This window comes from Octodon degus, unplaced genomic scaffold, assembly GCF_000260255.1.
Source record: "Octodon degus isolate 3935 unplaced genomic scaffold, OctDeg1.0 scaffold00050, whole genome shotgun sequence".
Lineage (NCBI taxonomy): Eukaryota > Metazoa > Chordata > Mammalia > Rodentia > Octodontidae > Octodon > Octodon degus.
In genome coordinates this window covers 3,549,014-3,575,575 of record NW_004524626.1, presented here as the reverse complement: position 1 = coordinate 3,575,575, position 26,562 = coordinate 3,549,014, and the positions used below count along the sequence as shown (strand labels likewise).

Here is a 26,562-nt window from a genome sequence, read left to right as displayed (position 1 = left end):
ACCCCGCCGTCACCTCCTAAGGGAGAGGCTGAGGAAGCTGGGCCTTGGCACCCAGCCGCAGTCACTTTGCAGCCAGACAGCTCCCCCAACTCCAGTCCGCCGGTAGCCCTCGCAGGGGCCGAGCAGGCTGTCCACGGGCTTCCGGGGCAGCTAGGCCTGGCTCGGCGCTCACCGTGAGGACCCTCCCGGAGCGAGATGCCACGCCACACTCTGCGCCCCACCCCACGCCCGAGTAGAGGCCTCGGAGGGCAGGATACCACTGCCCTCCCCTTTGTGAAGGGGAGAGAGGCCCAGAGACGCGGGCAGTGAGCACGTGCCCGCCCAGGGCGCCCGCGGGCCAGGCTGGAGGCGGCCTTGAGCTGCGCCACGCTGTCCTGTGGGTCCCCGCCCGCGCCCTGTCCCCTCCTCCCAACGAGGCCCTCGGGCACCCGGGCGGCGGGGCTGGACAGCTCCTGCTTTGATCTCGGCCCCGGGTCCCTGTCCCGCGGCTCGGCTCCCTCCTGTGGCCCGGTGGGTGTCTGCGGGGCGCTCCGACGTGTCCCCGCGCGTTTCCAAACTTGGAGAGGGCTTGGGAGGGGCGGGAGCGCGGGGGTGGGGGGCGGAGGGAGCCAGACAGCGACTCAGACTTTCCCCTCGAAACCCTCAAAAGTGTCCACGTCCTCAAAAAGAATGGAACCAATTTAAGAGGCCGGCCCCCGGCCACGTCCCTTCCCCGCTCCCGCCCCTGCGCCCCCGCAGTCTCCTCCCGGGCCCCGCGCGCCCATTGGCCGAGGCGCTTTTGGAGGCGCCCTCGGGCCGGGGAAACTTTTGCCATATAAATAAGGCCGATCCGGGCTTTATTATTTTAGCACCAGGACGGCAGGAGGTTTCGGCTAAGTTGAAGGTGCGGCCGCCACTGCATGCCCGCGCCCGCCAGGTGATCCTCGCCGTGAGCCGGGCCTGCGACACAAGGAGTCTGCATGTCTAAGTGGTAGACATGCTCAGCTTTGTGGCCTCGCGGACGGTGCTGCTGCTCGCAGTCACTTGGTGCCTAACAACATGCCAATGTAAGTGCTCGGCTCGCTCGCTGGGGAGAGGGGCGAGGCCACACGGGTGGGCGCCGGGCTGGAGAGGGGAAGGCCAACCCCGAGTGCTCCTCCAGCCTGCAGCGAGGGCTCTTTGGCGCCCGAAAAGTACTTTTAAAAGGAAACACAGAGGGGTGACTGTCGCCCACAGTTAGGGAATAGTTTTCTCTTAAAGAGAGCTGGCTTCATCTGATCACTCAAGGAGTTCACAAGGAGCGCAAGGGCTCTCTGTCCATAAGGCGTAGCGTGAACACCTGTCCTCGGGCCCACCTTGTCGATGTTGAGGTCTCCTTCGGAAAGTCCTGTAGCTCGGCTTTACGAAACTCGCCTCAACTTTCATCTTCTGGGCGCTTTAACGTTGGCCTGAAGGATGCTGCTCGTGATCCTGATGACCAGGACCGCGACGATGGAAAGGCGCCCTCTAGAGGGAGGAAAGAGAAACCACTGGGGACGGGGCCTTGGGGCAGAGGGATCCCAGTTAAGGACCTTTGGGTTTATCCAGCACGGTGTGCATTCCCCAGGGTTAAGGGGTGAATCCTGGGAAGGCATCCTACTATTTAGAACAGATACCCTCTAAAAACTAAAAATCGCCTTGTCATAATCGGGCAATGGAAAGGGTAACATCACTTCAATAAAATTTGCTCTATGTTTTGTGGAGCCTTAGAGTTACCCCTTTAACATTTTTCCAGTGCTATTCAGACACCAAGAACGCTACAAGTGGGGAAGTACCGACCTTGACCTGGACCGCTCCAGAGACTGGAGCTTCCTAGGAGCCTAGCACTAACTTACCACGTGACCTTGGGCAAGTCAACTTGGCCCTTTCCTAAAATGTGAGCTGGAAACTAAGTGGACTCCAAGCCTACTTCTTAGCACTAGGTTTTATGACCAGACTTATGAGTCAAGACAAAATGAAAACTGTCAGTCTCTTTTTCACCTTAAGTATGCCCGCCTAGCTGCTAGACTAAGATATTGAGCTGATAGGAGATAAAGGGTATCTGGCCACGCCCTACCTTAAAAACTTGCTCCACCTCATGCCACGGTGTCTACAGCTGCATAATTACTGCTGTGTGTGTGTGTGTGTGTGTGTGTGTGTGTGTGTGTGTTTCCTCTGTCTCCTTCTAGCACACACACTGTAGATACTAAAGACTAGTTGTACTGAATAAACTCACATTACCATGCTAGCATTGTAAGAGACCTAAGAGTGCAAGAGAACTAAGGAAGAGTTAACTCCTGCAGAAAAATTAAAAACAGATCTAGAGAAGTTTGAAGCTACAAAGAGAAAATCACCTTCTCCTCAAAAACCACCGTGGTCTGGAATAGCCATTACCACATACAGATTCTTCAAAATGGCTCACATCTGAGTAATCAAAAGGCAAATATCCAAACTCTGAAGGACTTCCAATAATGAAGTCAGGAATAATTCTTCCTACTGATGGGCACAAGGAAGTAAACATATCATTTTTCTAATTTAACAGCAATTCACATAAATTGCCCTTAAATGTCAATACTGGCCTGGCTGAGGTCCACCGTTCTGAGTTGTGACTATTGAAACAGATGTTCTCTATCCAAATGACATACTCTTCGGCCACCTAATTTAAAACAATTTTTAGGGTCTGATTCATCCAACTGCAAGCCTGGCCACACTTGTATCCCATATTAACCTGTAATTTTATAATGGAGAAAGGGAGTTCAGTCTTATACCACTTCAGACTTATACCAGTTTAGTAAAGAGGCACATTATCTCAGTTTATTATACCCATTATATTTCAATATCTTTAATCCACACTCTTTCCATTTATACAAAACAATCTTTTCTCAGAAACAAAATTCATTCGTGTTCATAAATTGATCTTACCTAATTTAAGCAAACTAATTTAAAGCAAAAGTTCACATGTCCAAATTAATCTATTTCCATAGTTATTAATATGCAAATTAAACCTTTTTTAAAAAGACATTCTCAATATAAATGGTAGAAACTCAGTAAAGTGCTAACTAACTTCAATATTTTATTTTAAAAGTCTGCTTTTTAAGAAGTCAGCATACTATGCAAAATTTTACTTCTTTTAGACTTTTAGATATGAAAGATGATCTAAACCATAAATTATTTCTTTGTCAATCTACTGGCATTATCTTATAGTCAGTGATTCATCTGTGTAATTTCCAATCTAATTGCTAAGTATTAGAACTATCCTTCAGACACATTAATATTTCACAACATTTATAAAATAGCAAATAATTAACAATTTAATTCAAAATATATTTACATATCATTATTGCAAAAGAAAATCATCTGACTTTTCCCTGCCATATTTTTGATCTGCATAATTTCCAGGTTATTTGAATATGCTTAATAAAAAATAATACTTTTTTCTTTAATTATGTAAGTCAATGTTATACACTTGTATAAGTAAAAGTAAATTTAATTACTTCTACTAATCAGTAAAATGATACTAATATTTTTTCCAACTTTCCCCTTTACTTTTCAGCTTTACAAAAGGTGAGTAGAATTATTTTTTTAAAAGCTAAAGCTTTGATCCCAGTCATGTCTGCTGTGGAGAGAGAAGATGAAGCTCCACTGGTATTTACCAACCTGACTTTCCAAGATAATTGTAAAGGAAAGTAATAATCAAAAATCCTGGCTGCCATAGAAAGTATCCACCCCATTTTCCAAAATGGGTGGTGCTACTGAATAAAGCCAGCCTCCTAGAATCCACACATGACTAGAGGAAGGGTTTGAGCACCAGCTACCATGGAACACAAGACTTCTCTAAGCTAGAAAACACTGTCTTCCTCTTGGAATCATTGGCAAAAGTATTATGAACAAGTTCTTAACTTATGAATTGAACTTGCAACCTAAGTACAGATAAGTATGCATATATTTGGTTTTGCACAGAACATAGTTTAGGAAACTTATCGGTAAGAAAATGTCATATTCTATTTTGAACTACTAAATTAAGACAGCAATAAATAAGCTATATAATGTAGTCTGTAGACAGCAAAATGAAAAATATATACAATTATCTTTGTAATAACCTTTTATTTATTCTTTTCTAGGAAACTCTGAGAAAGGTAAGAGCTCAATGTTTCTCCATGAATATCTGAGATTATCAAAGATAGCATTCAGTTTAACTAAATTTACAGAAAACTATACAAGAAAAATACTTCGTCAGGATTTTACCCTCATGGACACATAAGATAAAATAATAACCTTACTGTTTGAGATAAAGTTTTATTTCCTTCCTGAATCATCTCTAATTACATTTACTTAAGCAAGTCATTTATTTAAATGCTAGTGAAAAAAACTTATTTTTTTTCCTGAGGATAGATTTATGCTATTTTAAGTGTAGACAGTAACTTTTTTTAAGGATCTTGACTACAGTATATAAAAATGTTGTTAAAGATGTAACAGAATAATCATTTTATCCATGTTAATAATCTTACAAAAAATGCTGTATAAAATGTTGGCCTAGTGGCTGAATTGTACAGCAATTTGATGTCATCCACTATGAAGAAAAGATTGCATGTAATTATAATAAAACAACATATTTTTCTCTATGGTTTAGTGCCAATCTTTTCAGCTACCATATAGTAACGTTGTGGTTAGATCAGCCTTACCAACTAATTATTAGCAAGAATGACTAGTGTGTTCACTGGGTAGCACTTAGACAATTTATCATCATGTTATTTGTACCTTCCTTGTAGGGCCCCACTGGGGACAGAGGACCGCGCGGAGAAAGGGTATGTAATTGTTGAACTCTTGAAGGCTGTTGGCCCATATTTGAATAACTACATATTAGGAACTACAGGAGGCTGACAATTTATATAATATTATGTACCCAGATAATTGCACCTCCTTTTAAATAGATGAAGCCTTACAGAAGTGAATGAGCATTATTATATGTAATCAATATTCTTTTTTGGTCAAGATTATCCTTTTAAAAAAAGCTATTGCAGACAGCCATTTTCTTTGCATAGTCTATCTTTCTTTGTTTTTAATTGGGCTGCCCAGTACACACATAATAGAAGAGTATCCGGCACCTACACCACAGGGTCCTTCTTTTAGGCATGTTTTGTTTGCTTTTGAAGTGAGATCTCTTCTACAGCTTGGGAATAATAGTGAGGCAGCAGTGAGTAATGTATTTCTCTTTCTAAATGCGTACATGTACAAATCAGGATTATATCTTATAGGTTCCATTCTTAGATCTTCCGACTATGCTTAATTGACATTTATTATATCGCTGCCAAAAGTGAGCGCTTAATTGACATTAAGTACATGGCCTTGCATTACTTCCATTATATAACATTGTACCAGTATTTAAATACATATATCCTTATACTTACATTAAAATGTAGATTTACGCACATTCCACTCAAATATTTTGTTAGAGGTAGCATTATAACAGTTGTCTAAATTAATGGACATACTTTTCTAGTATGTGATAAAGTGGCCTTATCAATTAATCAAATAATCACACACGACATACCAAAGCACTAAACATATTCCTTAAAGTCGGAAACTTACAACCAACATACATAGCACATTTGTGCACTGCAAAACATGCTAAGGTCATAGAATCACCTAGCTATCATGTTGAGCCCTATTTGAATACTGGGAAACCATTTTGAGGTATCAATAGCTGAGACAGTCCTTTAGGAAAGTTCTCCTAGTTTGTTTTCATATGTCAGTTATTAAAGCTTCTTTAAAAATATACCCATGTTCTGAGTTCAATCTCTGGTTCTGCAAAAACAAAAAAAAATATATATATACATATATATATATATCCATGTCATAAGAGAGTGTCAACATCAGGTGTGGTAAATTAATTTCAACCCTTCATACAGAATAAAAAGTCAGAAGAATATATTTTGGGTCTCAATTTTAATGTCATATAGTTTCTGTGTGGCCTATCTAACCCTACTTTCATTGTCTTGCACCTAATAGGGTCCACCAGGCACCCCAGGCAGAGATGGTGAAAATGGTCCCCGTGGCCCTCCTGGGCCACCTGGCCTTCCTGGCCCCCCTGGTCTTGGTGGGGTAAGGTGTCTTAAGTATTTTTAACTTTCATTTGATTTTTAGTTTCTTTAGTTTTCTTCTCTAGGAAAAAAAGATTCATGGTAAGGTTTATTTTTAGCAGTTAAGCACAAATCTGCTTTCGGAGGGGGGATTCGTGTATTTCACTTCATTTCTTTAGTTTCTTCATGCAAGGTTCTGCTTTGTCTAATCTCTGTGTGAGCCTTTGCCAATTTCATTACTGGTCTTTATGTTCATGATGTGGCCATCAGCACCATTATTTAATTTGGGGATTTGATCACTTTTATCTGTAGGGCACAAATTAGAGATGTTGTATTATTAAAGAGTTTGATTAGATTGCAACACATAAGTGCAATCCCTTTTCTTAAGCAATTTCACAAACGTTCTACCCTTTTTTTCCTCCTTGGTTTGAAGTCTGCTGAACCAACATTCAAAGTAGTTTTAGGTTTAATTTGCTTGAAACTAATTTGAGAAAAGTCCTTTTTCTTTTTTCATTATTATCTTTTTTAGGCTTTTTAACAATGGTATGAGAGCCAAATGGCCTCACTGCAGGAAGGAAAACATATTTGTTTAATTGGTTAGCACTATGAATCAGAATCCTGATACTAATATCCAGCCTTATGCCAGTAACGTAAAACCTTTCTCCCTTGAAGATCTTATTATGATTGCTTATCTACTGTGTGCATTAAAAAGCACCTTTTTTAATAGAGCTACCACTCTAAGAGAGATCTTTAACAGTAAAGTTATTACTGTGAACAGTTTTTTATAAGTTTAATCTTCCATGGGGCATTTTCATTTAATTTTCCTCTAGACTTACAAGTCTTTATAGACTTCCTGAAACCCCAGCATGCAAAAGGTCTCTTAATCATTTTAGGTAATTCATGGGCAAGGGCAACAGGTAAAAATGCAAAGCTATCTTCTGATCTCTGCTTAGTTTATTGGGAGCTGTCTGTGACTTTAAACATTCAGGAAACTTCCCCCCTCTCTGCAGGGGCAGAGAGTCTGAAGGGATGAACAGTGTTTAGCAAGGCAAAAGAAAGTCTTAAACCGTAGCACAGGAAAGCTCATCACATCAAGCTGGGTGTAGGCTTATATTTTAAATTTAAATATCTGTTGAATTTTTAGGAGTGTATCTTAGTATAGAATTTTAAAATAAGTGCAAAAATATTTCTTTCTTCTGAATAACGATAGAAAAAATTATTGAACAAATGGGAAAAATGAAGGCAGGTATCACAGCTTAAACATTTATATATTTTTCTTTACCCCTCCAGAACTTTGCTGCCCAGTATGATGGCAAAGGAGTCGGACTTGGCCCTGGACCCATGGTATGCTTATCTCTTTTTATCTTCTCTAAAACACATACTACACAGAACATTTATGGTAAATTTCAGTGTCATTTCTTTAGCTACTCAGCTGTACTTAATACTTGGATGAAACTTATGCAAATCTATCCAAACCTAAGTCTTGGTGATGGATTTCAACTTTCTTTACAAATACGTTACACTAAGATAGGCCAGATATTCATGCCTAAAGAAGTAATCTTTGGACGTAGTAACCATAATTTAGGCAAAGTCTATCTAATTGTAATTGATGCCAGTTAATGTTTGGGCATTTTTTAGCATTGCTTAGCGTGTTAAGCAACACATAGGAGCAGTTTTTATTAAGTTCCTGAAAAATATCCAAAAGGGGAGGAGGGATGGAAAAAATATATATGAAAGGATCATCAAGTTGTGATATAGCCCTTTTATTTCGTAACTGGAGAATTGAAGGTGTTTTCCTAAGTTCCTGCAGGTAATTAAGAACAGAATTTGAACAAACCACCAGGCCAGATGTCTGATGGTCAGCATTCTAGCCTATATGGTTATTGAAAAGCACATTCGTTTAGTCACAAATATTTACTGGGTGCCTTGAAGGGACCCCCCCCCCCGTATTGTGTACTTTAAGAGCTGGCAGTGAAAGAAGATGGCACAACCTGAGTCCCCCAAGGAATCTGCAGTGTACACACATATGCTTCGTGCTCTGTTTTGATTTTTAAAATCTCTTTACTCTATCAATTATAAATCATCAAGCAAGAAAATGCATGTGAAACCTAGCATTTATGTCACTTAGCACAAATCTTCAGGGACATTTCCTATCACTTGAGTCACAAATTATAAATATTCCACATGTGCTTATGATACTAATCGTGGTGATGACCTCTCACACAAGGAAGGCTTCATACCAAACGTGAGAAATGTGTTGGGGAAAAAAACTGATAAATTCCTACAAAACTACGTACTTGTATAATATGTGAAAAAGAAAAATATTACTAGAAGTAAAACTATTAGTTTGATTAAGTGCTACAGAATTTAGTGCACTGCATACACAATTCGGTGAAGCTAATTACTTGTTTCCAAAGGTATTTATCTGCCCATGGTTAAAGTTATCTTTAAAATAGAAATTTTACCTGGCCCACGCATCCAATGCACCATTTTCTGCTAAAGCTAACAGCCTGTGATAAACGGATAGTCTAGAAGGGCAGTACTTTCTGCAAATTAAAACTCTCTTGAGAAACAATGCATATTTAATTGATGATTTCCAATTTGCTGATTTTTCCTGGTAACTTAAAAATGTTCATATTGAACTTAGAACTGGAGGAGGGTCTTTTGGTTGTGTTTCTATTGGCTATTTGAGATCAGCTCTTCCTGCTGACGTCAGACGTTCTAAAATAGCACCTAGTCCTAAAGAGGCAGCAAAAAGAGAAATGAAGTGAGTTGTTAGTGAATGTCATTTTTTAAAAAGCACACACAACCTGGGAAAATTAATATGGATTTCAGACTCCCCTGTCATTGGAATATCTCTCTGCGGGGGCGGGGGCAGAAATCAGAGTATTTTTCATTTAAATATCAATGAAATATAATGGAAGCCTGCACATCCACATATATGCACAGACACATGTAATCTACAGATTTGTGTTGCACACGCAGGGAAAATGGGAAGCAATAAGGTATTAAAGTAATTTTCCATGTTGGAAAATCAATAAGTCTAAAACCCCTAGGGCTCTTCTCTGAATTAATGAGTAATCATAGTTTGTCTCCAGCTCCCACAAAATAAACTACCTTTAATGTAAATAAAATAGTTGCAAATGCATGGAAAATGAATAAATAGAAATAGAAATTCATGATGTCAAAGAAAATTATTTTAACGTACAATGAAAAATACATTTATTGAAAATCAATAGCTTCTTTTAATGTCAAAGCAATGCCTACAATCCACAGAAATAATTCCTGTGATTAACAGAACGTGCATTTGAAATCAAATCCATAGTGTTTCGGTATAGGCATTCACATGGGGACATAGTTTGTCTGCAGATGTGCCATGAACAAATTTCTGAGGACAGGTATGTGAAATATTTTCAGCATTAGGAGCAGTGGGTCCTACAGACTAGCTTATACAGGTATCACTACTGAAAACAGAAAAATGTGTGTTTAGCTTGCAAACTAGTAACATTCTACTTCTTGCTTTTGCGTTTCAAATTAAAGAACAAAAGAGGAAATAGTCTGCAGTCACTTAGGCTGCATTTTAAATAATACCATATGTGGACTCTTCAATAGGCTGTTTCAGTAGTGTTTTATTTTTCCCTCACTCCCCACCCCCAGTAGATCCACTTCTGGTTGGCATGTTCATCAGTCATCAAAAGCCCTTAAAGGAGCAATAAGGTTCTAGCAAGCTTCCCTCTCCAATCATTAAGAAGGACTTTTGATCTTTTTCAATTTGTGACCCTCATGGCAATAAAAATATCAATTTCTTAGCTAAGCGTGACATGGGGAGATGACATATGATCGAAGGAGTCCAAATGGACTTCCCTGTGAGCTGCACCAAGGCCAGTTGTGTATTCTGAACGTGCGTGGCCACAGATCAGTTGCCTTGCGGTAGAGCCATCTCAATATGGCCAACTGTGTGCAACTTTCAGGGACCTCTGACAACCCCATCTAGTTTCTCATCGAGTTCTGCCGACTTGGGCTGGAAAAAAAGGAAAAGCAAAGGGGGAGAAATGGTGGGGAAAACTTAGGGTCTTAAATACTTCCTCGAGACAGACAAAAAACTGTAATAAAAGCAGGATGGATCTGGCCAGTACAAAATGTCTATGGCGTGTAGTGTCTTATCTAACTTTAGCTTACCTCATTTAACCCAAGTCAACACATTTTACCACCCAAACCCATGACAAGTGTCAGTGCTAATCATATCTGTCCTCTTTACAGGGTTTAATGGGACCCAGAGGCCCTCCTGGTGCCGTTGGTGCCCCTGTAAGTATGGAAGGCATGTGATTTCTCTTATGCAAAAAGAGAGGATTAAACAGCAAGATTTATAATGAGACTTTTTCCTCCTCTCTCTCCAGGGACCTCAAGGCTTCCAAGGACCTGCTGGTGAGCCTGGTGAGCCTGGTCAAAGTGTGAGTGCAGTTTTCTCCCTTTGAGATCAATGTTTGTTCAATAAGTTTATGAAGCCAGCCTTTACCAATGACAGATGTTTCTTTTCCTCAGGGTCCTGCAGGTTCCCGTGGTCCAGCTGGCCCTCCTGGCAAGGCTGGTGAAGATGTAAGTACTTATGCTTAAGCTCTTCCAAAGCACCATTTCTATGTTCCTGACTCGACAAGTATTTCTTGATCCAATTTAAGTGTTCTGCCAAAGCTGAGTATGCCTGACACAACTCTTTCCATATGGGAAGCATTATTTTTAATGAAATATTAATTAAAGTGGTTGTGTTTAGGGAAATGTGATTATTCATTAAATATGTGTTTGGATCCATATTTTCATGTGCTACCTTTCTCTTCCACTGTGAAAACAAGATGCCCCACTTTTGTCTGGTTGTTGCCCAAGTCAAGTCTGACCTTGTGATGTTTTCATGCTTCAGGGTCACCCCGGAAAACCTGGACGACCTGGTGAGAGAGGCGTTGTTGGCCCTCAGGTGAGGCTTTTCATAATAATATGCAGCCCAAACAATAGAGACTTCTTAGATATAATTGCTAAATCAAACACTCGTCTAAATGGCACGCGAATGTCTTTCACACCTGTCACATTGACTGAAGCCATCTGACTGAGGAGCCTAAGGCATAATGCATGCACTCTTATTAATATAAATAATGTGAATTAGTGACAGAACATATTCTTTTTTTTTAATTTTATTTTTTTTATTTTTTACATTGTAAAGAATATCTTTTTTTTTTCAAAGTTTTATTGATAAACAGATAGCAATGAGACAGTTAAACAAACTACTCCCTTTTTTTTTTTTTTTTTTTTTTTTTTTTTTTTGCGGGGGTCGGACCAGGGATTGAACTCAGTCCTTTGAGCTTGCCAGGCAAGCACTTATTCTACTGAGCCATCTCTCCAACCCCCCCAGAACATATTCTGAGAGCAACTAACCTGTGTGTTCTACAAATACCAGAGTCTTAGATAGTTGCATTCAGGCAATGAGTTTGTGGCTTTGAGCCTTAAAACATGCTAGACTTTGATTCTAATCTTGAACCTTGATGAGAAGAATTACATTAGAAGAAAAGAGAAATCATTGTCCTTTATGACAAAAAAAAAATCATCTTGTTCTGAATTTCTTCCTAAGGGTGCTCGTGGATTCCCTGGAACTCCTGGACTTCCTGGCTTCAAAGGCATTAGGGTGAGCACATTTTTTACCCAGTTAAGAGAAAATGTTGGTTATTTTTCTGAAAATAACTCAATTGTACTTAGTCCCTGGGTGGCACAACCTGGCTTCCCCATTCCTGGAGTCTGCCAAAAGGGAGGGAAAATTGAAGTGAAGTGAGTTCTTTAGTCAGTTCATAGCTACCAAGAAACAGGATTGCGACTGAGAAATTGCACAGAATACATATCATGTCTGAGTATTATAACATCCAAAAATCATAAAAGTATTAATCACAGCAGGGATGCGAGACAGCATCTACTGCTTCCCTTCTCAAGAGCATGGGTAGGTGGCATAGCTGGGACTCGTGCATACACTCACCTACAGCTAGAAGGTTGGTTTCCACTCCACAAGTGGGCACCAGTGCCGCTCAGGAGATAGTAATTGCCAAGGTAGAAGATTTGCATCTGACCAGGCACTTTCATGGAACCGCACTTTAATAATAAGGATTCTTTTCCAGGGACACAATGGCATGGATGGATTGAAGGGACAGGCTGGAGCTCCAGGTGTGAAGGTAAATGCTGCTACAAGTATTGTTTTCAATAATTGACTCAATTTCCCTCCCACCCCCAGAAAGCATATGTTTACTGAATACTGTCCACGTTCTAAAAAGTACCCTCTTTTCTCTTTCATACTTCAAATCCCTCAATGGAGAGGGCTATCCAATCCTATGACCAAAAAAAAACTATTGATATTTATTTCATTTAATATCTGTAAAACAATCAAGACACAAATAATGTCAATAACTTTCTCTTTTCATTCCTTTCCTCCTCCTAGAATTTCAGTTAGTCTCTGTAGCCAAAACAGAAGTAAATAAACATATAATCAGGTATTGGGACACTTTGTTATTTTAAACTGCAAATTCTCCTTTGCCATGCACTAATTAGATAGGTACATGCATGTCACAATATATTTTTCAACCTCTTTGCTGTGATTTATCTATGCACACTCAAAAAAATTTTAATTAGGTAATTAAAGTCTCAGAAGTGCGTTATCTCTTGGCTAGACTCTTCCCTGACAGCACTTTCAACTATAAAATGTTCTCTTTCCTATTAAGGAGATAATGTGATATTAAAGTGAATACCAACGTAATTACAAATTAATGAGTAATGAATACTAGCGGGACCAGAAATGAGCATGAATACAGAGAGTCTGTTCCTTCTTTCCAGCTGCCACACAAATGGATAAGGTCAAACTCATTCTCTCAGGAGCCCACGATAACATCTCAGACTACTAATCACACTATCTTAAAACGTTAGTGCTGCGAGGCGCTTTGTAGGTACCCTTGCATTGCAGATCAGGGAAACTGAGGCTTAGCAAGAGCTAGCGACTGGCTTGATGACACATTTAGTCATTTGAAGGGCCCCTCATGTCCACTCCATGCTTGCCCTAAAAAACTTGCTTTACTTAGAACCTTAAAAATAAAGCATGTTTATGTGGCCTTAGATACCATGGTTTTTCTATTCCTAAGTCAAACTAGTTTGAGGGAAAGCTTAAAATATGAGTTGGATATAAATATGACAACTCTAAGAAATATTATGAAGCTCCAAACCTTCATGCATACTTATTAAATTGATAATATTGAATTCCCTCAATAACTTCAAAGAGGGTAAGTGTGGTTATATTGACAGAAAATTTATCATTTGCCATCTGTTTTCATAATATCCTTTAATATGTGTCTAATCAAAATGCAATTCATAATATAAAGTGGAAATTTAAGAAAAGGTACAGTCAAATAACCATGTCTTGTTAGTACCTTGATACTTGATATATTTAAATAAAGACTCAGAATTCAGCGATTTTTAAAATGTGAGTGCCTGGAATAATTAAGAAACAGTCGATCTGTATGAGAAGTATTATAAAATACCTACATAGTACACATTGAAATGGCACAGTAAAAAATCATCCAATCAAGAGAAAGTAATTAATAGATACATGTAATAACCAAGAATTCCATCTTTCTTCTCCAAATAGGGTGAGCCTGGTGCCCCTGGTGAAAACGGAACTCCAGGTCAAGCAGTAAGTATTAATTACTTCAAAATAAATCTAAATGTGTACACTCGTTGCAGACTACAACTTCATTAACATTTTTGCAAATTAATACCATCTTCCTCAGCACTGTACTCTGATATTTTTTAATAGCCCTTTACATATTTAATTGAAATCCACTTCCTCTCGGTTGGTATTAGAACAAGACCTGCTGTTTAGTGGACTCTTGCACATATCGGAAATTGAACAAATCAAATGATGCTTGTGATGATGTTTAAAAAGGCTTTCTAGGTTTTAATGAACATATCTCTGCTTCCAGGGAGCTCGTGGACTTCCTGGAGAGAGAGGACGTGTCGGTGCCCCTGGCCCAACTGTAAGCATCACTTTTTTTGGTCCTCTTTATCCTTTTAAAATGTCTTCTGCTGTGTGCCTATTAACTTGCTGTCTGACTCTTTCCCTTTTTTTCTCCGTAGGGCGCCCGTGGCAGTGATGGCAGTGTCGGTCCTGTGGGTCCTGTTGTAAGTTCTGAGACTGGGGGACTTCAGAGGATTCAGACTCTGGGTGGGAGGCATCGTCTTCACTAAGATCCTACAAAGCAACATCATTTCAGAGACTTTATCTCATTTTCTGAGGTCTTAAACATCTTATGGGCTACTTATAAAGATTTGGGACTGTTGATTGATGTATAAAGCCAGGTCATCCCTTCCTTAGATACTTTGAGTGTCTTCTTTAGTAAGACATTAATGTCAACATGCTACCTGTCAGTGTTCCCCTTGTCTGCACCCAGTAAGATGGGGACATTCTTAGCTACTTCATTCTTCTGCAGTTGTCTTCTTAGTTCACGTAGAGGACATTTCTTACTGTTTTCAGGGTCCTGTTGGAGCTGCCGGCCCTCCAGGCTTCCCAGGAGCCCCTGGTCCCAAGGTAAAAACACCTCTGACCTTGTTGCTACCCTGATGAACTTTTTACCTGTCATATGAAAGATTAAAACTGTGTTTGCATAAAGAGAAATAATCATAGAAAAGTTCTTTAGTTGGTCCCATGTGATACAGAATGACCAGTCTCTCACTCCCTGGTTAAAATAGACCATTTCTCTGCCTTTGCACACTAGCACAGTAGTTATAGCTGGCAACATGAAAGTTGGTTACATGGACTCTGGTGGGATAAACTCTCAAACTAGTTCCCACTAACTGAAAACCAGTGCCAGCCATGGAAAGACAGAGGTAGAGAAGAGATAGCAATAATAATCGCAATGGTAGAAAAAAGTTAGGGGAGTCAGAAATCAATCCCAAAAAAAAAAAAAAAAAAGAAATCAATCCCAAATCTTGTAAAAAAAACTAGATATGAAAAATGATTGCTGTGCTGAAAAAATTGCTTAATGCTTAGTGTTACAATAACAGACATACACTTTCAATGTTTACTATACAATTCCTCTGGGTCATTTCCTCTTTTTAGGGTGAAATTGGGCCTGTGGGCAACACTGGTGCTTCTGGCCCTGCGGGTCCCCGTGGTGAAGTCGGTCTTCCAGGTCTTTCCGGCCCTGTTGGACCCCCTGTAAGTAGCTGCACTCCTTAACCTTATAGAACAGAATGCTGGGGAGAGGGACAAACGGAATAAGTTAGGATCCAAGAGACCAGAATCGTTTTGGTTAACAGATAACTTATTCCTTTCCTTTTTCCTCACAGGGAAACCCTGGAGCTAACGGCCTTCCTGGTTCCAAGGGTGCAGCTGTGAGTACAGATCTGGGTCACCATTGTGCTTCCATGAGTTTAAAGGCATTTGATGAGTGCTGCCTCTACAGTCCCTGACCTTGAGATGCTCTGTGTTCCCTCCCAGGGTCTTCCTGGTGTGGCTGGAGCTCCTGGCCTCCCAGGTCCCCGTGGTATTCCTGGCCCCGTTGGTGCTGCTGGTGCTACTGGTGCTAGAGGACTTGTTGTAAGTAGTTGGATCAGTGGCTTTGATGCCCCAGAATGCTGGCTTTACCATCAGTTCATCACTATCTAGTGCCCTTACAGTTTTGTTCTTCCTGTTTTTCTTTCTTAACTGTTTTAGTTTGCGCTTCCTAAGTAGCTGTACATACATGAATGTTGTTACCCTCACCCTCACACTCACACTCACACACAAACTCGCACCTCCTGCTAGCTCAGGAGCTTGTACAAAGATAAATGAGGCAAAGCCCACAATTCCAGTCCTGCCCTTCCACCAACACCATTCCTAAGCAGGTCGTTGAAGTATGAAGGGGTTACATTCCTGGAGAACTTGAGGTCTTCTTTACCTTAACCCATGCACGTTCCAAGAGATTTGTCCACCAGAGAATTCTGCCAAACATTTGTCATTTGACCACTGTTTTATCTTGGATATTAGGGTGACCCTGGTCCAGCTGGTTCCAAAGGAGAAACTGGAAACAAGGGTGAGCCTGTAAGTAGTCCTATCATCACAGTTCTGTGGAGTTACTATCCTTGCAACCCAGCCTCTGAAGCAGGGAATGATACAACCTTATTCTACTTTTCCTCTCTTCTTCTTTTTGTTACACAGGGCTCTGCTGGACCCCAAGGTCCTCCTGGTCCCAGTGGTGAAGAAGGAAAGAGAGGCTCCAATGGTGAAGTTGGATCTGCTGGACCCCCAGGACCTCCTGGGCTGAGAGTAGGTTCTAAACACTCCAGACACCCAGACCCACTAGAGGCAATGGTGACAGCACCTCACTGGGGCTTGCTCAAAATCACTGCATGCATTTTCTAGATGAAAGAAGCATCTGCCTTCCATCTGTTCTTCTTAAATCAGTGACTCAATTCAATAGATTATAAAATTAGTCTCGAAACGATGGTGACCTCCTTGGGCAGACTGCTGATCAACACAGTCCCTTGGGATTTGAGTGAAGTGCTTTGGCCCTATCTGTGTCACGTTTGAGTAAACTCCACCTTATCACATTCGAAAGTTTTCTCTAATTCCCTTCTGTTTCACGTTCTTTTTGGCAGGGTACTCCTGGCTCTCGCGGTCTTCCTGGAGCTGATGGCAGAGCCGGTGTCATGGTAGGATGTCCATCACTCACATCCCCTGGGAGGAATTGGATCTCTTTCTGCTGTGTGGATCATGGGCTTTAGCATCCTTCTCTCTACACTTTCTTCCTAACAGGGCCCTGCTGGTAGCCGTGGTGCCACTGGCCCTGCTGGAGTCCGAGGCCCCAACGGAGATGCTGGTCGCCCTGGGGAGCCTGGTCTCATGGGACCCCGAGTAAGTTTCAGGCGGATTCCAAGCAAGTCACATCTGGCACCGTTTTCTTCTTTAATGGGTTGGTTAATGTTAAAAACATCTGAAGCAAATTTGTTAGTAGACTTGCTGACAGTTTCCTTTTTAATTTGACTTCATCAAGGCTCCAGAGATATTTTTCATGTATCTAGTTAGTTCATAAATTTCCTATTTATTACTTGATACAATGGCTTGATCTATTCTTTGGTAGACTAGATTTATTTTAATATATCCAAATTAAGTTGGTTCTCCTATAAGCATGAATCTTTTATCTTAATTTGTGGGGTTTATATAAGGTGTTCATGAAATGTATCAAGGCTATACGTTATTAGTTTATTAGATTCATAAATGAAATCGTTTTTCCAGCCATCACAAAGGTCTATAATGTATTCAGCATCACACAAGCTATGGGGAGATGACCTTTAGATCTGTAGACACTCTAATCCATAGCAATAGAGTCATTTTTTGCTCCATTATCTCTTATGGGTGAAAATCAACTGTAATTGTACCATAAACAAGTAATAGAGACACCAAATATAGCAATAAAAAAAAAAAACCACTCCGGAAATTGCTTACTAAAAGTATTAGTTCTCCTATTATGTGCTAGATAACATGATTCATCTTACCCAACAGCACGGTGCTTAACAGTTCCTTGTGATATTTGTAACCGGATCTGTTACACTAAAATTCAATGAAAGGAAAGGTGCAAAAAACAGAGGGAAAATTTCAGGCCTCTTCTCACACTTTCTAGCTAGTGGCTAACATCCCTAATGATTTACCCCAGAAATAAATAAATAAATAAATAAATAAATAAATAAATAAATGTAGGGGGGAAATGCTTTTGTGAGATTCCAATTAATTTGAGACTTGAGTAGGGGAGATGATGTGCCAATACAAAAGCATCCTCATTTGTTTTACAGGGTCTTCCTGGCTCCCCTGGAAATGTTGGCCCAGCTGGTAAAGAAGGCCCTGTGGTAAGTATTGCTCATTCTCCATTATATGTTCAAGGACACTTATTGTACCCTTATCATGCCTATTTTGTGTTTTATTTATACATGAATACATTGAAAATAAATATCAGCCACCTACATCATCTGGGAGCACAAAGTAATAGGCTGTAATTATGGACTCCAAATGAACACGGGACTGGAAGCGGAGGAGGGCAACGAGAAATAGGGCAGGGAAAATTGAAGCAGGTGACAAGGGTAGGGAGAGAGGGAGAGAGAGGGAAATTACATATATATGAGATTGAATTGGCTGTGGATATACCGAATTCCTATTTAGAAAAGGAAAATGAATTCATAATTTACTGACATTTTTTACAAGAAGCTCTGTGTATTCAGAAAACTGCTCTGTTTCCTCTCACGGCAGCATCACAAGCTTGAGATTTGGCGACTGTGTTAATGTTGAGTGAACCTCCAATGTCTCCCAATTTTCAGGGTCTCCCTGGTATTGATGGCAGGCCTGGTCCAATCGGCCCAGCTGGTGCAAGAGGTGAAGCTGGCAACATCGGATTCCCTGGACCCAAAGGCCCCACTGTAAGACTTCCTCCCCTTAGGAGAAAATTTTTTCCTACATGTCACCAAAACTAGCATTTCCTGCTTATCAGCGCAGCATACTTCAAGGGGGAACATGGATCCTTCCAGCGTAAGAAAAACTGGGCAGCGTAGCACCTTGAAGGTTTCCCCCGACATACCCTCACACACCCGCTCAAAGCCCCGCTCCTGAGGCTGCAGCCTCCGCAGACAAATGAGCTTCCTATTTGATCAGCCCTACATGATGACGGATTGTACCCTGGATAATACACTTCCAGGACTTGGAATCAGCAAGAAATTTCAGACGTGTCATAACTAATTGGACGTTACATATATAAGACTTGTTTTCTGTCTTGTTTTGTCTTTAACTTCTATTATAGGGTGATCCTGGCAAAAATGGTGATAAAGGTCATCCTGGTCTTGCTGGTGCTCGGGTGAGTGTCACCTTCCGTAAAGCCTACTCCTAATGAATTGTCCCAAGAAACACACACCCCTGGAGTCCATCTTCTATTGTTCTGTCACTTTTTTTTTTCTGACATGGCATCCCCAGGGACCCTTCATCATCATAAAAATGTCTTCTTTCTTTTAATACACATGTAAGGCAGTGAGCTATAACAAATTAGAATATATGTTCAGTCAAAGATACTTACGGAAGCGCTTGGTCTTGATTTCACTCACTTTGTGATTAAAGGGGTTTGAGTATGAGGTCGTAGTCTCTGGCATTTACAGATGGCCTTTTCTCCGTGGAGTTCCCTTAAGCCATATTGGAAGTTGGCAGGCGGCATTCTGGCATTGGCAAAAACCCACAATGGGCATAATGTGTGCTAAAAGGGCACACATGTACTCAGGAACTAACTTTAAAAGAGGCTTAGAGACATCGTCAACCGCCTGGCTCTCACGTAACCACAGCCATTTCTGCCCAATGCTTTTAGGGTGCTCCTGGTCCTGACGGAAACAATGGTGCTCAGGGACCTCCTGGACCCCAGGTGAGTATTTTGCCAACTCCTGTGTTTTTCTGCCCTACGATGTCCCAATCCTGGAAAACAATCATCTCCATTTTCCAGTTCAAAAGTTAAATAGATAAGCAGCAAGGGTGGCGAGCATGCTCTTTATGCTGTCCTGTCCCTTTCAGGGTGTCCAAGGTGGCAAAGGCGAACAGGGTCCAGCTGGTCCTCCAGGTTTCCAGGTGAGTCAACAAACACATGCCACACCCCTTCTAGCTGGACTCTCTACCTCCAGCTCCTGTATCCCTCTCCCCTACCACACGGAACACAGCTTCTCAGCTGAAGCACTGGGTACATTTTATTTCAGAGTAAATGCTTTAAGAACTTTTAATCCTGCTGTCATGCTGATTTTAGGTCATTGCCCCTTCACCTAAATATAATCATAAAATTGAGCTTTATGTTTTTTCTTTACTTAGGGCCTGCCTGGCCCTTCAGGCCCAGCTGGTGAAGTTGGCAAACCGGGAGAAAGGGTAAGTGAAATGAGTGATAATAAATCCACCCAAACTTTTGAGTTTCCTTCTGCCTAATGCCCTGGGACAGCACAATCACACTATGGAAAAGGAAATTTCCTATTTCATGTGTTAATGATAGTGTTCTACTTACGTTGATGCTGAGACTGAATGAACAAAGTCACTCATTTTAGTTCAAATTACTTTGTTTTATGGATTGAGTGGACCACCATATTATAAAAGTAAAATCTATCAATGAATAGTTCATATAATAGCCTTACTTTTTTTGTTTTGTTCTTGGTGGTGTTAAAATACAAATTATTTCTGTCTCCATAGTGAAAACGCAAATGCACTGATTTCCCATCAAACGAGACCCTGAAAAATTGCTTTTAATGTTTTTCTTGGCATTCAGATGTGACACCGCTATGCACGATCAGAGCCTGAGTTCTGAGTCATTTTCTCTGTAATTGTGATGAATGCGCCTCAATTGAGTTGCATTCTGTGGCCTCATCTCCTTTGTCAACAGTGGGGCACATTAAGGAGACAGCTGGTCAGTAATAAAAGAGGTACACTTGGGTGTACAATTAACTAAGTAATGTACAAAATATGATAATTTCTATTAAGAAGCCAGTCTGTTATACAGCTAAAAATAAGCCATGTCTGATAGTGTTCATTATTATTTTTCATATTATCAAAGAAAATAGTCTGCTTTGCCCCTTTTTTAAAAGCCATAAGCCAAATAAGAAACTTGAATTTTCTGATAGCAATTTTCTAAGATGGATTTACCCGCTATCAATTGAATTCTCTCTTTGTGTGTATTTTTCCATGGGCAAATGAAGATTTTGTTGTACATCTTACTGTGTATACTTGGGCTTCTTTTTAGGGAAAGCACAGGCAGATTTCACTTTTTAAGAACCTCTTGAGCATCATATTCTTCTGCGAATTTAGAATTCATGTATGCATTTCACACTTTATTTATTTTCTGGTTTTGCCTAGGGTCTCCCTGGTGAATTTGGTCTCCCGGGTCCTGCTGGTGCAAGAGTAAGTGTTATTTAATTAACTTTCATAAAATCTTGGCAACACACTTTCTAAAATGTAGTGCTCCCCCCCTAAGCCAATGAGGACCTTCCTTGCTCTGAGCTGCAGGCTCTCTTCTGTGGCCAAGCATGACCTGCAGAGACGGTGAATATATCTAAGTCGATAATGGACTTTGCTTAGTTGCTCGCAGCTCCTCTTCAATAACCACAAAATTATACGACACATAAGTGAACTTATACACGTGATATCTAACAATTTATATAGATGTGATATGTTTGTGAAAGTAGCTTAACTTGAGCCAAGGCACAGGAGTACCTTAATGAGATCATAATGCCTACTTAACTTACTCTGCTGTTTGAACTCTAAAGCTAAACTCTTGTGTCTAATTTTATGAAGAAAAATAGATATAAGGCAGAGATCGAGGGGAAGAGATGAATAAAGCATTAAAGTGTGTTGTGTATATGGATCAACTCCCCACAAGAAATGTAATCATTATGCACTATGAACCTGTACTACTAAAAAGTAAAAATTGAAAGAAGAAAAATCATTGAAGAAAAAAAAGAAAAGAAACACTTATTTTGTTGCTATTTGCGTAACTGGAATGTTAGTTTGCCACTAAAGTATCATCTTGTCTTGCTGGTTATCATATACATTGGAGCCCAAAGTTAGTGTCAAAAAACCATAGTACCACAGAATCAAGTTATATTAAGTTCTTTTGATGTCATTTCAATGTGGATCTGTGCAATAAATATTCATAAATGCAAGCTGGGAGACATTTATATAAATGACAGATAAATTACAAATACACATATACATATCATATATGTTCAATATTATAACTATTACATCATTATTGCATGAATTTACAAAAGGGGACAGATATCAAAATATAATTTTATCTGTACCTGACATTGTTATTTAACTAAATTGCTACAATCATTTCATTTAATTATTACAAAGAACTGGCATGTATTTTTTAATCTATAAACCTATCCCAGAAAGGACCACAAATACATAATTAATAAGCAAGAAAATGAATGGTAAAGGTGGAATATTGCGAGTCTATAAGCAACAAATTTTAGAACTGTAGTTCCAGAACATTAGAACAAAATGAAACTTTAGGGATGACTTCATGCCACCCCTTTATTTTGTGAGTAGAGAAATTAAGAACAAAATTAATTTTAACTACCTGGAAAGAGGCCAAACTGGGACTAAAAATCTAAACTGAAGGTGTGCAAATCAGTATTTCTGAAAATGACTTCATCTCACTGCTGTTTTTCAGGGGGAACGTGGTCCCCCCGGTGAGAGTGGTGCAGTTGGTCCCTCTGGTCCCATTGGAAGTCGAGGTCCTTCTGGACCCCCAGGTCCTGATGGAAACAAGGTAAGAAACTGTTTTATACATTGCCAGTGTGCCCTAGTGTACCCTAGAATAAATAACCCTTTAAATAGACTAACTTTTATTTATTTTCCATTCTGGGCCAATGTCTACCCCAGTTAATAGCAATTTGTTTCTAGTGGATCTGAATAATTCTGAAAGAAAACGGGAAGTAGAGGGATCTCGGTATTCTCCCCATAGTAAAGAACTGTAGAGAAGGAGCGGAGATCCATCCATGTATAAAAACATGGAAGGTATAGTCTCTGAAACACAAACATCTTCCCAGCCGATGAGGGCTCTTTCCAGTAGGAGACTTGAAAAAGTTTGGCGGGCAAATGTGTTTCACTCTCTGCTCTCCCTCATCCAACCCTTTATGCTTCCACACTGTCTCCCCTAAGAACCACAGTCTTCCCCTTCCACTCCTCTCTTCTCTCTAGTCACCATTACTAACACCCCCTGGACATTGTCTCTTTCCTTTTTGTCACTAAGCAGGCATGGATACTAGCTAATAGATGTTTACATTGGAATCCTTCAAAGGTTTGATTCTTCATTTTCTTTTTTTGCCATTGAAATAATTGACTTGACATGTGTTTGATTCAAGGGTGAACCTGGTGTGGTTGGTGCTCCGGGTACCGCTGGTGCATCTGGTCCTGGTGGCCTCCCGGGAGAGAGAGGTGCTGCTGGCATACCTGGAGGCAAGGGAGAAAAGGTACTCTCTACCCTCTACCCTCAGCATAGGACCTTCATGCCTACTATTGATGAACTCTAACACAAGGGTTCCCAATTTTCTTACAATTCTTTGCAGGTAGTATGGTAGCCTTTTGATGTCTATCCACACCACATATCCCTCTGCCACCTAGAGCCTACACACTTCTAAACTCACACTACCCTGGCAAAATTCCTTGCTACCATGGAAGTGCATGGAAACAGATGGTGTTGAGTCACACAGGAGGCTCATTTTAATGCCACTAACAATAATGCCTCATCCTGCCCTAATTAATGGGGGAAAAAGCTATATTGAACAGCTGTCAGCCATGCTGCTGAATTAGCTATGCCGTAGAGTGATGAGGCACGGTGGCCCATTGTGACGGTGCCTTATAGTTCTGTCCACATGAACTGGTACCTGGCTTGACTGTGTGCAGAGGGGGGATATGGACATTAGGAAACAAGCATTGAACCACAAGGGTCTTGAATTTTTTTTCTGATTTTTCCCTCCATTCAACATCTTATGAAATAGTAGAAAATGAGAAATTACTAAAAATCTTAATTAACGAAAGGTACAAGAATAGCTTCTCTTAACACTTTAGGTTGACCTGGATTCAAAAATTTTGTCAGAAAACAAAAACTTGCTCTTACTTTATACTTTCAGGGTGAAACTGGTCACAGAGGTGAACCTGGTAACACTGGCCGGGATGGTTCTCGTGTAAGTAGAAATTCGTTTTTATGTAGGTTTGTACTCAGATCTTTGTCTTTCACATTTTACTTAATTTCAATTGAGAAAGTTTCCAAAATAGAGCTAGGCAAGGAGAATCAGGTTTAGTCAAATAGTATTCCATTTCATCCTGAATCTACAACTAATCATATCATTTTACATGTGCCAAAAAAAATTCAACAGGAACTTTAAAATCACATCCTGAATTTTCTACCTTGGCTAGTATTAAATATACCAGCTGCTAATGAAAGACCAAAAGCTCTAGGTTTAACAGAATGTTAAACAATTATCTTAAGTAATGACAGGCTTTAAAAAAAGAAAATAATAATGCTTTCACGTGCTAAATCCCAGAACCCCAACAAGGTCCACAGTCATGCCCATGTGTGTTCTAGGACTTTATCAAAGAACAGCCCCAAAGATGAGGTGTTAAGGCCCTACAGATGCCGAAGATAATCCCCTGTGGAATAATTACCCTGCCTAGGGTGTCTGCTTCATGACACTTCCAAGCCACAGCCTGTCTTAGCTCTTCTTCTCACCTCTCCCAGGGAGCTGGTAACTCACTGCAGTCCAATGCTGACCGTCTTTCCCACCAACTACACTGTTCTATCAGTTCCTAGTGAGGTTACTCATTTTCTCCTCCCCAAGGAATTGTACAAGAACAGAGAGTTCAAATCTCCCAAATGCTGAACCTGTCCTTGATGTCCCCATAACCTTTATTACTGGAACTCTCTCCTCCTGAAAGTGGCTTCTGGCCATCTGCATAATCAGAACTGAAATGTATCAAAGGTTTTCTTGATGTCCAACTAGAGCGTGCAATAAAAAAAAATGCTATGTTCCTATAAAAGCGTAACACTGAGGGAAGACAAGAGTTACTCCTAGTGGTAAGAAGTGTTATTCATAAGATGCATCTCTTTTTTTTTGGTATTAGGGTGCTCCTGGTGCTATAGGTGCCCCTGGTCCAGGTGGAGCTACAGGTGACCGGGTAAGCATGTACCTTCATTGAGTTGTAACTTTCTGAGCTGACAAAACTGCCTAAACTTTCCTAGTCCCTAGAACTCCAGGATTTCATTTTTCACAGCTTGTAATGAAATCAAGCTGTTTGGATAGGGTAACCAGAAACGAATGCTGTGTGTTTAAGATTCTCTTTCACTTCTTATAGATGCACCAGGGATCTGATCTATACTTTAATCCCTATCATTTGTTTTAAAGATGTTCCCTGCTGCCTATTAACAATATCCTGATGCACTAAGCCTTCTCAAAACCTTCAATTGTAAAAAAAAAAAAAAAATCACACTTAAAATAGACCTTATTTATTGTATGGCAAATACTGCAGCAAATAGATCAGGCCTGTGTCCATCTCACAGTTAAAATGCCCCCTTCCTAGTAGTATGGGTACTGATTTACAGTGATTTTGCAAGTGTATAACCCATACCATTTTGACCCTTATAATGAATGCAACATTAAGTAGAGTTAAGAATCCACTTTATTTCACATTGAGGTATGCATGCGTTATTGCTCTCAAGGCATCTACAAACTCTAACCACAGCCCACTGTCTATCGATGTTCTCACTCCTTCCCGCTTCCTGGATCTTCTATGTGAGGCATTTATTAAACTCCTCTTTGGTCCCATTACAGGGTGAAGCTGGTGCCGCTGGTCCTGCTGGCCCTGCTGGTCCTCGCGGTAGCCCTGTAAGTAAAAATCTGGGTCCTCTGGATACAAAAACATCATCAAAACTTTGAGATGTTTGTGAATCTCCAGTTGCTAAGACATTTTGAAATCCACCTAGGGTGAACGTGGTGAAGTTGGTCCTGCTGGCCCCAACGGATTTGCTGGTCCCGCGGTGAGTATCACATCAAGGAGCTCAATCTTGGAACGGTGCACATAGAGAGAGTCCGCATACCAAGTCATAACTGTTCATTTTCCACAGGGTGCTGCTGGTCAACCTGGTGCTAAAGGCGAGAGAGGCACCAAGGGACCTAAAGGTGAAAATGGTGTCGTTGGTCCCACTGGCCCTGTCGGAGCTGCAGGCCCCTCTGTAAGTTGGTTTCTCTGGTGGTCAATAGAGACTCTAGCTACCCATCAGATTTTAAAATTCAACACTCATTAGCCGTGTGCCTATTATTTACCAGAGAATATACTAGATTAAAGATGATTTTCTTTAAAAAAAAAAAAAAAAGAATACCACTTGCATGCCACTTTACAGTGTATGAACATGTTGCAAATATTGTTTTATTCTTCAAGAACCTACAAGAGTTATAATGTTAAAATAAAAACATTTCATATGAGATAGACAACTATCTTTCACTTCTGAATTTTATTCTGATAGATATGGGAGTGATCCTAGATAATAAGTTAATAAGAGTTTTGTGTTTTGTGATTTGAGCTCATATTTTTATTTGCATTTAGGGTCCAAATGGTCCCCCTGGTCCTGCTGGAAGTCGTGGTGATGGCGGTCCCCCTGTGAGTACTTACAGTGCATTTGGATCACTTTTCCCTCCTCAGAATCTATTAGGGACAACTTGAAAGTTTTGACATCTTTGGTAAATTCAAGCTATAATGAGGAGACATTTGGGATTCGGGTCCCTTCTGATCAGAGTCATTCCAATACTGGAACTGGAGTCCATCATATAGTTGTTAATTCCCTCCGACACCCAGCATAGTCTATGTTACCGCCACCTCACTTGAAGGAGGAACCAAAGTTAACCTCAAGTAGTTTAACTGTGAAGT

The 26,562-nt window shown here is 40.4% G+C and overlaps 1 protein-coding gene across 1 annotated transcript in view; it reads left to right on the top strand.

The window, feature by feature from the left end:
- The first annotated feature begins 535 nt into the window (after positions 1–535).
- The window catches only part of Col1a2 (collagen type I alpha 2 chain), a 35,377-nt gene continuing 9,350 nt past the window's right edge, over positions 536–26,562 (top strand). The window contains exons 1-38 of the mRNA XM_004632623.3: positions 536–1,046; positions 3,551–3,561; positions 4,119–4,133; positions 4,767–4,802; positions 6,007–6,099; positions 7,368–7,421; positions 10,338–10,382; positions 10,475–10,528; positions 10,620–10,673; positions 10,990–11,043; positions 11,692–11,745; positions 12,227–12,280; positions 13,741–13,785; positions 14,075–14,128; positions 14,229–14,273; positions 14,626–14,679; positions 15,211–15,309; positions 15,441–15,485; positions 15,592–15,690; positions 16,120–16,173; positions 16,291–16,398; positions 16,731–16,784; positions 16,888–16,986; positions 17,922–17,975; positions 18,441–18,539; positions 18,917–18,970; positions 19,469–19,522; positions 19,669–19,722; positions 19,957–20,010; positions 20,986–21,030; positions 22,310–22,408; positions 23,004–23,111; positions 23,772–23,825; positions 24,763–24,816; positions 25,470–25,523; positions 25,622–25,675; positions 25,763–25,870; positions 26,242–26,295. Of these exons, the coding sequence (XP_004632680.1) occupies positions 977–1,046; positions 3,551–3,561; positions 4,119–4,133; positions 4,767–4,802; positions 6,007–6,099; positions 7,368–7,421; positions 10,338–10,382; positions 10,475–10,528; positions 10,620–10,673; positions 10,990–11,043; positions 11,692–11,745; positions 12,227–12,280; positions 13,741–13,785; positions 14,075–14,128; positions 14,229–14,273; positions 14,626–14,679; positions 15,211–15,309; positions 15,441–15,485; positions 15,592–15,690; positions 16,120–16,173; positions 16,291–16,398; positions 16,731–16,784; positions 16,888–16,986; positions 17,922–17,975; positions 18,441–18,539; positions 18,917–18,970; positions 19,469–19,522; positions 19,669–19,722; positions 19,957–20,010; positions 20,986–21,030; positions 22,310–22,408; positions 23,004–23,111; positions 23,772–23,825; positions 24,763–24,816; positions 25,470–25,523; positions 25,622–25,675; positions 25,763–25,870; positions 26,242–26,295 (2,349 nt within the window). The 5' untranslated portion in view covers positions 536–976. The remainder of the gene's footprint in view (positions 1,047–3,550; positions 3,562–4,118; positions 4,134–4,766; positions 4,803–6,006; positions 6,100–7,367; positions 7,422–10,337; positions 10,383–10,474; positions 10,529–10,619; positions 10,674–10,989; positions 11,044–11,691; positions 11,746–12,226; positions 12,281–13,740; positions 13,786–14,074; positions 14,129–14,228; positions 14,274–14,625; positions 14,680–15,210; positions 15,310–15,440; positions 15,486–15,591; positions 15,691–16,119; positions 16,174–16,290; positions 16,399–16,730; positions 16,785–16,887; positions 16,987–17,921; positions 17,976–18,440; positions 18,540–18,916; positions 18,971–19,468; positions 19,523–19,668; positions 19,723–19,956; positions 20,011–20,985; positions 21,031–22,309; positions 22,409–23,003; positions 23,112–23,771; positions 23,826–24,762; positions 24,817–25,469; positions 25,524–25,621; positions 25,676–25,762; positions 25,871–26,241; positions 26,296–26,562) is intronic.